Here is a 10,890-nt window from a genome sequence, read left to right as displayed (position 1 = left end):
GTCATCTAATGCAATGACCTTTTACTTCAAAAAAAAAAAATCATTCAAAACACATAATGTAGGTCATGAATATATGAATTACACCAAACAGAACCTAATTAAATTACCACTTATGATCACAATTGTAGTAGTTATCGTAATTTTGTAGTCAAATATGTAAAAATTATAGTTGGACTTCTTTTATTTTTTTTATTTTTTTTTGAGAAAATTGTCAACTCATTGCATTGATCAGCGAAATTACACATAATGACTCATCCCTGTGGGACTGTCAAAAGAGTCACTACCTAAGTAATTCAACCTTTTTAAAGATCATGAAGCCCTGCCAAAATCTAACCTCGAACATCCTAGAGAATCAAGAGGCCAAGACATCCTGGTTATTTTTGGCGACAAAACTCAGAGAGAAGCTACGAGTTCATTCTCCATAGGAGAATGAACCCCTACATAAAAGTAATTAAAATGAAAATAAACTAGCCCAACAACCCAACTACTCCATATGCCAGACAGAGGCCCAAAGGAAAGGGAAACCCTAGCACTAGGCCCAGAAGGGTTCAAAGCCCAACTGGACTTGCTAAGGCCACCCAAACCCAGCAAGGCAGAGTACCAGTCCACCTCCATTCGACGGCGCCGACCGAGGAAGACTTCCACCACCGCCCACCGCCATCGTCGCCGCTCCCAACAGCAGCCAGCTTTACTCCGGCACCGATCGGTGGAGCCATTGCTAGCCCAGCGCCGCAATCACCATCTATATCACCATTCGCCGACAGCACCCAGCCACTCAGCCCAGCACGAACACACGAGGAAGATCGCCGCCCAGCGCTCCACTGCGCGACCTCGCAACCTAAATGGAAAATATTCAGAGTTTGCTAGCACTACACAAATAAGATCCAAAGTCAAAATGCTTAGGTTACTCTCTCTGAGAGGTAGGTGGAGGCCGTGGTCTTATGGCGGCGGCTCTGCATATTGGGCTGGAGGAGATGGAATTTCCCTCTCATCTGGTCGCTGGGAGATTGAGGGCTGCGGGGTTCCTCGTAGTCGGCATCTCAAATTTAGGGGTGGTGGTGAGCCTGTGTTGCGAGGAGTTTCTCGCGGTGGACTTCTTTTATTGATTGCATAACATTGTTTATCAAATAAAGAACTAATTACAACATTGAAGACTTGGGCCTTTTTTAGTCTATTATAAGGGTTTACCTTTTGAAGCACACATATGTTGTCAAATTTGTAAAATAGTCTATATACCTGTAAACTTTGTCCTAAATAGAGCAATTACCACAAATAAGAAATTTATTACAATGCATGTCATCATTCGTCCTTATTTATCGTAATATGCGTTGTTAGAGATGTAATTATATATCTTACCAATAAAAGACATTATTCCAAAGAATAGCCCAATTACATAACTGAGAATTTTATTACATGAATGAGGACATATGCTCTATTTGATTTAAAATATGAAGATTTACCACTTGGACAACACATTTGTTGTCATTTTGTAAAATAATTTATAAACTTGTAAATGTGGTCCTAGACAGAGTAATTACCACAAATAGGACATTTATTACAACATTTTTCATCATTTATCCTTATATATCGTAATATGTTTTGTGAGAGATGTAATTATCTTATCAATGAAGGACATTACACTAGACAATATCAAAATACACAATCGAGAACTCCATTACGTGAATGAGGACACATGCTCTATTTGATCTAAAATATGAAGAGTTACCACTTGGACAACACATCTGTTGTCAATTTTGTAAAATGGTTTATAAACCTATAAATATGGTCCTAACAAAGTAGTTACCACAAATTGGACATTTATTACAACGTTTTTCATCATTTGTACTTATATATATATATATATATATATATATATATATATATATATATATATATATATATATATATATCATAATATGCGTTGTCAGAGATATAATTATCTTTTCAATGAAGGACATTACATAAGATAATACCCCAATTACACAATCGAGAACCTCATTACATCAATGAGGACACATGCTCGATTTGTTCTACAAATAAAGGTTTACCACTAGAACAACATATTCCTTATTTTTTTGAAATGGGAATAAGTACCATAATAGAATTAAATTTCCACATCCATAAGGTAACATATTGTTATCATATAAGTAATTATTTGATTTAATGATAAATTACTCAAAGTAGACCTCAGTTATAATTGATTAAGGAAAGCATTAATGATGTACTTATTTAGAGATAGTTATTTCAGTTATAAGTAATGATGTAATTAATTTTTTTTTGATCAGGTAGTTAGTTGTTAGTAACTCACACACCCATGCAGTGGTATCCCAGCGCCAGGACACATGCACCAACATTGCGGCGAAAGCCAGGCAAAGCCAGACTAATCCACTGCACCGCAGACGCACGAATCTAAAGGATCCCTCAAATCTGCTGGCCACGGGATGGAGTTGGGATTCGAACGCTAGACCTGGGGGTTCCAGACTAGGCCATTCGACCAACACACCAACCACGTGGTTAATTAGTAATGATGTAATTAATTACTAATGATTTAGTTAAGGGGTAAATAGGTTACCCACCTTTTAAATATTTAAGGCCATTATCCAACGGTTTAAAATATTTAAAAAAATGATTGTATAGCAAACAGCCCAGCACTTTTTCCTCTATTTGTTTTTTACTAAGATTCAAGAAGATTTTTTTTTTTTATTCCCTACCATAAAGTACAAATATATATGCTTCTTGTAGTTCATAACTACATAACTGCTACATGATTCTGATCCCTAAGGATTGGAGACAGCAGGGAGATCGAGCTGGACAACAATAGTGAGAGATGAGATCATGAGCTATGGAATGGGATGCTACTACATATTCCATTTGTCCCATACAACCACAGATTATCAGAAAAGAAAAGAAAAATACTTTCATAAACTTCACACTCATATATAGTGGTATTGAATTTCATAGACAATTACTTGGTACAAAAGCCATTACAATGGTTAACTTACACAATATCCAACCGGGTTCTTTACACACATATATGATCTATAATCTGCATCTGCTAATCTTCACAAATCTACTTCTTGAACGCCACTTTCGATTCTTCAAGAGCCTGAGAATCGAGAAAACGAAAGCTTTAGTCTGCAGAAAATATTCAAATTAACAAAGTCTGCAGAAAAATGTGAAGAATGCCCAAGTGATGCATGATGAGTTAAGTTTTCTTAATATATATCCTAATGAGGCAATTGTATCGATCTCATCACGTGGTATTTGATTCAAGAAGAAAGTATAAGACCGGTGGCATATTATCCAAATACCAAAAGTGGTAGGATCAGTGATCACATGTGGAGGAGACAAGATAAGAAGTCGAACATAGTGTGGTCAGCTTCTTCCTTTTTGCATTCAATACATTATTATAATGATAAGCAAGTAGTTTAGCAGTTAGGTGAGTTGGGTGTTAGCCTAGCCTTTGTATTAAAACTGATGGACCACACTCAGAAACTAGCACTTCACAAGCACTTTCTCAACTTCACTTTCCTGGATTAATTTTCCAAGGAGAAAAAATTTAAAAGCAATTCTAAGGGGACCAGGAATGGAACTGCACACAGTTACCCATCTCAGAAGTGGTCATGCCCGTCTTGTTCAAGTTACAAAGTTGAACAAGACCGCACATACTAATGCCGAGGCCTTCAAATATCAATTTGCCAACTAACTTGGCTAAATTTGGAGCAATGAAATTATTAGTGTTTGCGCGTGCACGTGAGAATTTGCTGTAAGAAAAGTAGAAATGAAGCTAGTGAAGTGTAAGTTAGTACCTTTGCAGTACAAACTTAAGGAGGGGATGATGACTTATTAACTATTAGTCGCTATTCCTGTAATCAGGATATGGGATTCTACCAGACTCAATGTGCTTGACATCCTCAAGGAGGATCTCATAGTGCCTCTTCACCTCCTCCGCGGACTTCCCTCCTACGGCTCTGGCCACCTTCTGCCAGCGGTCGGGGGTGTCCTTGTCGTACAAGGCTAGCGCCTTTTCGAACTGTTTGTTCTGCTTAGGAGTCCATGAGGAGCTCGAGCTTCGTGAAGAAAGTGAGTTGGATGCCATTAATAACTACCACTTTGAAGGGAAAAGAGTTTGATGGTTGTGTTTGAGTTTAAGATAGAAGCAAGTGAGGAGGTCTCCTTATAAGGAGGAGGGAAAGGAGTGGTGGGGTTAAGCCAGTTGGGCGAATATATCTTCAAAAAGAGTCAGAATATGAAGTAAGACTGACCCGTTCCCTTAAGAGCCACAAGATCATGAAGAAGAAGGACAAAGAACACCCAAAGCTTTAAGATTCACTATGAAAGGACTGGTCCTGGTCCTTAGTTGTTTTTACTGTTACAATTAATATTCCTAGCTTTGATTATGAACACCAAGTTGTGCCTTTTCCTTTAGTTTTAGTTACTTGTCCTTCAGTGGTTTTTTGTAATCTTATACCTATAATATCTTTGCAATTACTTTTCACTGCACTTGTGGTGATTGCAGCAATGATAACAGGACTTCTTGGCTGTCTCTCTCCTAATCTTTGTACTTACGTATGTCCAAAACAACGTCGTTTTTGGGTTTCAGGTTTAAGAGTTGGGGCTTAGAGTTTTAGTTAGATACACAGGGAAATATATTATATGAAAGTTTAAAATAATGCAATTTTAGACATAAGCACAATTTCAGCGCCAATTTAACTCAACATGAGCACAATATCAACTGGTGTAGATATTTCTTCGTCAATTTTATTGATAATGCTTTTGTTTGGCACCTGAATTGAAATGCATGAGCTTAATAAAGAGTAATTTTCCACCCTGAAAATGTATTCATCCTTCTGTTACTTCAGCTTATAGACATATGAGCTAGCTTTTCTTAATGAAATATCACTAGCATTATCAGTGGTGCCGAAAAGCTGGACGTACATATTCCAGCATTGCTCCCAAATTGGGATAAAAGAATATGACCAGACCTACGAAGATTGGTAGTAGCCATACGTTTTCAGTAGGCAAAGGACCTTTTGGGATAAGGTAGCTAGCTAGTGGTCTCATCTGATTGCTGATGTTAAATGTTGATTTTGACATCAATTTGTTTGCCACATTGAGTGTTAATGACTGATCAGCTTTTTAATCATTGTCCATAAACGCACAGGAAGCTTGTGAAAGAAGAATGATTTTGTGATTATGGAAAAGGCAAGGATATTGACACTGCTTAATTTCTCAGAAAGTAAATGTCAATCTCAGAGAATCATACAGGAAATGTAGTATTTGCTTTCGAGGTCGGTCAGGATGATCCGATAAGGTCAACGAAGTAAGGTTTTTCACTCTGTCTCTGGTGCTCAGAACTTCATAAATCGAGTTAATTGTTCTTGTATTCCTGCTCTTTTTCTGGCCTTTGATTTACATTCACCAGCCTGCCAACTGAGAACCACACTACTGAACTTTTGAAATTAGTTTAACAATGCCTCATTAAAAGAGTTCAATATTGACCCATTTCCTGCTTATACATCGTGCCGCTACAAAAATATAACCTCATTAATCATTATGCTTCAAGGAATTAGTACAGAAATGTATCAAGTTCCTCAAAGCATTTTACTAAGACCTAAGCAAACCTGTGAGATCCTACAATCTTAGTGATTTGGCAATATCAGTAGAACACAGTAAAAACTGCAGAATACACATGAGTTGATTTTTGGTATAAGTCTCCATCCTCAATCTTGATTTTCAGGTTTAGATCTTGTCGGTAGGAGCACATTGGTATTGTAATGTTCTGTTCAGTGTTCACATGGAATTCAAAAGCTGAACAAGCTAGCTAATGGGGTCCCATTTTGCCTTCTGGGATGGGAATCCAATACTATTAGTACTTGCTGTACAAATTGTATATAGTAGCCTGCTATACAAGGCACTTGGTAGATATATTTTCAAGTTCAAATGCTGAATGAAACTGATCTAAAAGTTGGGTCAATGTGCATTCAACTGGACCACTTCCAAAATCTCTGGTACAAATATCTTGGATTTTTATTCTTCCACTTACTAATATATATTCCAAGCAAGATATGGACTGATATATATGTTCTTGGATCAAAGTTTTAATGGCTAGCTGCTTGGGATTTTTCTGTATATTCTTGTAATAAATTGCCAATTGGAAGATACCAAGAATCCACTTTAATCTCTACCAAGCAAGTTGGTTATATTGCTCCTTTTGCATAAGCAAGTTGAATTTTGATACTTTTGTTTCATTGCTAGCTTTCTAGCTAGAATCTGAAGTTGTTCAACTAATCTCAGCTGGACTGATCTGCAGTTATTCCATTTCTCAATTAATTTCATGGAATTCTTTGATTATATTATGTGTAGGGTTTAGGACTAAATTTAGGCTACAGTTTAGCTTTGTGGTTTCTGGGTGGATCAATATGTTATATCTTGATGAGAATTGGACCAACTTCATAAAACTGCAATTAATATCTGGTTCATAATTTGATTGTGCCTAATCAACTTTGATATAGTGTTGAGGGTGATTGATCATATATATCATTGGTTGAGAGGGACTTTTGGGAAAGTGGAGGGGAATCTCTAGTAATGGCAATGGTCCTTGAATTGCACTGCATTGATAAACTTATATAATCTTTGATAGTTGCAGATTTATATATATGGAAACTTGGAATCTTTATCACCATCAGTTCAAGTCTCCATTTCCATCTAGCTATATCGAAGCACTGCTCCTCTACGGATTCCTCGTCTTTTACCTTGTAGCTTAGTGGGAGTTAACAACTTTGAAGACATGAACGCCGCTCTTGTTCTTTTGTAGCATAAGAATGAAAAACCAAAGAAAAATCGTGTGATAGCTTAATGTACGTACATTATCATCTTATTTTTTGATAGTTTAAAATCTTATATTTAGTGATTATATAACATAGTATTACTCATACATATATTTATCTTGAATCATGCAATTGATCTCAATATTTTGATTTTATATATTGCTCGATAAACAACTAAAAGAATATCGAGCCACGTTTGCCAATGCTCACGAGTTTCTCTTTTCACAATTTTATGATAACAAAATTCGTGGCTGCTTCACTGAACACAAAACTATTATATATGACACAATATCTGCTGCTTCTTTTTCATTTGGTTTCTTTAGGATGTGAACAGATCCAAAACCAGTATAAATAAAGCTCTTGCATCCATCAATCGCTTTCTGTGCTGTACGTGTGAGCATGGTTGCATGTGCATATATAATCATATAACGTATGTACTTTTCCAGTTATTGTGTGTGTGTGTACGTATATACATAATGCACTTTTCGTCGGGCTATCTATCCCTAGCCTTTTAATCTTGTATATAGCTAGCTGGGAACCATATATATATGTAAGCTAGTGGAGCTCTGAGGTGATAAGTGGTCGATCTATGGGTCCCTTCGGGGACATCCGATAAAATTGGAAGTGGTCGATCTATGGCTTGAAACAGACGAACAATATCTGGCTATTTCAGCTTTCAGGATAGGGTTGTGATCGGCTCCATTGATTTTCAACCATTGCTTCTGCAAATGGTTCTGTCAGATCTATTCTTGCATCTCTATCTGTCTTAGCTTTTTTTTTTCTTTTTTTTTTTGAAACAATGTATCTATCTTAGCTTTTAGAGTCTGTTATATCTTGATTTGGGATCTGGAACCCGAGTTTGGTTTCGTCGTATAGCCTGCATGCATGTGCTGATTTGTGGAGCCACCAAAGATTTGCTACAATCTCATTGAGGCATACAGGGTTTATTATTGGGCCTCACTTGAATAGGTCTATACCATCGTTTTTGGGCCCCTCCAAAGGCTCAAACACGTTTAGGGCTAAGGCCCTAAAACCCATCTGCATAGTGCCAATCGGAGATATTCTAGACCAAGAGAATTCCAGCACTGCTTCCCTTCACCTTTTAACAGACTCTTAGAGCAAGTTCACCCGTTGGGTCACCAGGTCACTATGGCAGGAAACTATTGACTGCCACTGGATCTTTGCTTCCACCCGTTGGGTCAGGGTCACCAGTCAGTTACTGTTCATCGAATATTTTATTAAATTTTTTTTGAAAAATGAGAAATGTATGATGTAAATAAATAGTATTGATAAACAATTTGAAAATGCAACCAAAGAAAATTTTATTAGTAGACAAATTATATGTCCACCGACACTTTTTTTTTTTTTTAACCTCACCGACACTTTTATCACATGTACACCACTGACAAAGTTTTTGAAAAGTGTGAAATTTTTTTGAACTCCACCGACACTTTTATCACATGCACACCACCGACAATTTTTTTGAAATGAGTGAGTGATAACCCACCGACACTTTTATGTGTGAAAAATTTCAATAAATAGACATGATGTATTCACTACATACACACACCATCCGAGCTTAACAAACCTTCACCTTTTTCATATCTCTAGCATTACATATTTCCTAAATTTTCCTCGTTTCAATGAACAATTTGTGGGATCAAATTCGACGGTCTCAAGATGAAGATGATGAAGATCGGATGATGGCCACCAACGTCATTGTCATCGCTGCAGTCGCAGAAGAATCTGGAAACCAACACCGAGGGTGCAGTTCTCATCCGGGTCGTGCACCAAATGAGGAACGACTTAGAGAAGAAAGGGGCAAAGGTATGTTGGCCGACTACTTTGTCGACCGGCCAGTGTTCAAAGATCCGGTGTTCCGAACACGTTACAGGATGAGTCTCAATCTCTTCAAGCGTATATCTACTGACATTTGTCAGTATGATCGTTACTTTGTTCAAATGTCAGATGCTACCGGCAAAGTCAAACTTCTTCCGGAGCAGAAGATGACAGCTGCCTTGGGAATGCTTGCTTACGGTGCAGGGGCAAATCAATGTGCTGAGTATTGTCGGATGGCGAAATCCACCTCCATCGCAGCCCTTTAGCACTTTACACGAGGAATTGTTGATCTTTACTCAGCAGAATACCTCCGCGCTCCTACTACAGCCGACCTCAGACGACTTCTTGCGAAAGCTGAGAGGAGAGGTTTTCCAGGAATGATTGGGAGCATCGACTGTATGCATTGGCAATGGAAGAATTGTCCGACAGGTTGGGCTGGAGAATATAGTGGTAGGAAACAGATCCCCACTATCATCCTGGAAGCAGTCCCATCTTACGACACTTGGATTTGGCACGCATTCTTTGGAATGCCCGGGACATGCAACGACCTGAACGTCTTGGCAAAGTCTTCGTTGTTTGATGAGCTTACCGCCGGTAGAGCACTTATGATCCAATTCCAAGTTAACAACAGAGCTCACAGTTTATGGTACTATCTTGCCGACGGTATTTATCCTCGATGGACGACTTTCTTGAAAACTGTTCGAAATCCTACACGCCCCCAAGGAAATTGAGTTTGCAAAGGCTCAAGAGGGGTATAGGAAGGATGTAGAAAGATGTTTTGGTATATTACAGTCACGGTTTGGTATTGTTATAGGAGCTGCTCGTGGGTGGCATAAAGAGGACCTTCGATACATCATGTTGACTTGTATAATAGTACACAACATGATTGTCGAAAATGAACGACCTGAAGACAGCGATGATGAGGAGGATAACAATATGAGGCCTAGGATTGCTGAGGTATGGGAGGGACCAACCGGTAGAGACTTTGATCCTGTTGGTAGAGATGCTCATCATATGAACAGATTCATGGACCGCTACCAACAAATTAGATCTGAGCACAGTCACTCCAACCTTCAGGAAGACCTCATTCAACACTTTTGGGAATTTCAAGGCAATAGGAGTATCTAGATCTGCTATTTGTGTGTGTTTTCATTTAGTTTTTATGTTTTTAATTATGTTTGTGTGGTTTCTACTTTAGTTTTTATGTTTTTAATTATGTTTGTGTGGTTTCATTTAGCTTTTCATTTGTAAGGATATTATTCAAATAAATTTTCATTGCATCAATCTAATATTACATAAGTAAAAAACCAAGCATTGAAATCATAACAATACAATTATTTAAAATATATAACTCCCTAATTTTCCTAATCCTCATCTTCATTAGGAATCAAATTTGTGTTTGTGGGGTCATCCATATGGTTGGGGTTGGTGGATTCACCCGAAGAGAAAGGTGGGGAAGGGACTCCACCGGTGAATGGTGGTTGTGGATAGCCACCGGTGAATGGTGTTTGTGGGAAGCCACCGGTGAATGTTGGTTGTGGAAAACCACCGGGGAAATGAGATTGTGGATAATACCCACCGGGGAATGGTGGTTGTGGATAGCCACCATGGAAAGGAGGTTGTGGATAATATCCATCGGTGAATGGTGGTTGTGGGATGTCAGATCCACGGGTTGCATCTTCAGCTTCTTTCTCCGCAATTTTTTTTTTGTTTTCTTTGCCAGTAATTCTTTTTGGTTGGCGTCATCTTACTTGTGTCCATCTCCATAATACGCTCTTCCCTCTCTGGAATTTTGAATTCCCTCTCTTGAATATCCAATTGCAAGCGTATATAATCTCGTTGTTGTTGGTCACGGAGATGTCGAGCATATTCCTCATCACGTTTCTCCTTGGCAGACAGCATTGATGTTTGGTTGGTTGCTATAGTCTCCACAGCGGCTGTCAGAGGACTGGAATCATTAGATGCTCTCTTTCCTTTCCGAAGAGCTTCTTTGGCAGCCTTCTTTCCTTGAGGCCTCACCGAAGGATTGGGCGTTGCATCGGCGTTTACCTCATCTGCATCTATGTCCAACTGGACATGAGAATCAGGAACAGGTTGTTGTGTGTGCATCCGTTCAGTTCCTCCCCTGGAGGTTCCTCCAGCCGAAGAGGAATGGTTTGGAATGTCATCAAATTGTTGAAACCCCTTAACAATCTCGTAACATTCTAAACTAATGAAATCA

The 10,890-nt window shown here is 38.4% G+C and overlaps 2 protein-coding genes across 3 annotated transcripts; one reads left to right on the top strand and one right to left on the bottom strand.

Annotated features, from left to right (window-relative positions):
- Positions 1–2,940: 2,940 nt before the first annotated feature.
- On the bottom strand, positions 2,941–4,193 carry LOC133718004 (protein RADIALIS-like 4). Of its 2 annotated transcripts, none has more exons than XM_062144795.1 (2): positions 3,892–4,193; positions 2,941–3,106 (listed from the first exon to the last, which is right to left on the bottom strand). In XM_062144795.1, the coding sequence occupies exons 1-2, from the start codon at positions 4,097–4,099 to the stop codon at positions 3,099–3,101; spliced, it is 216 nt and encodes a 71-aa protein (XP_062000779.1). In that variant the 5' UTR covers positions 4,100–4,193; the 3' UTR covers positions 2,941–3,098. The 2 variants fall into 2 exon arrangements, with proteins under 2 accessions (XP_062000779.1, XP_062000771.1); XM_062144787.1 differs by having other exon boundaries at positions 3,810–4,182.
- A 4,280-nt stretch (positions 4,194–8,473) lies between these two features.
- On the top strand, positions 8,474–9,797 carry LOC133743708 (uncharacterized). The gene is made up of 3 exons (XM_062171759.1): positions 8,474–8,867; positions 8,973–9,332; positions 9,484–9,797. Exons 1-3 carry the CDS (start codon positions 8,474–8,476, stop codon positions 9,795–9,797), a joined length of 1,068 nt encoding a protein of 355 aa, XP_062027743.1.
- The last annotated feature ends 1,093 nt before the right edge of the window (positions 9,798–10,890 follow it).

This window comes from Rosa rugosa, chromosome 1 (assembly GCF_958449725.1).
Source record: "Rosa rugosa chromosome 1, drRosRugo1.1, whole genome shotgun sequence".
Lineage (NCBI taxonomy): Eukaryota > Viridiplantae > Streptophyta > Magnoliopsida > Rosales > Rosaceae > Rosa > Rosa rugosa.
The sequence above is the reverse complement of the archived record's forward strand: the minus strand, read 5'-3'. Positions and strand labels throughout refer to the sequence as shown.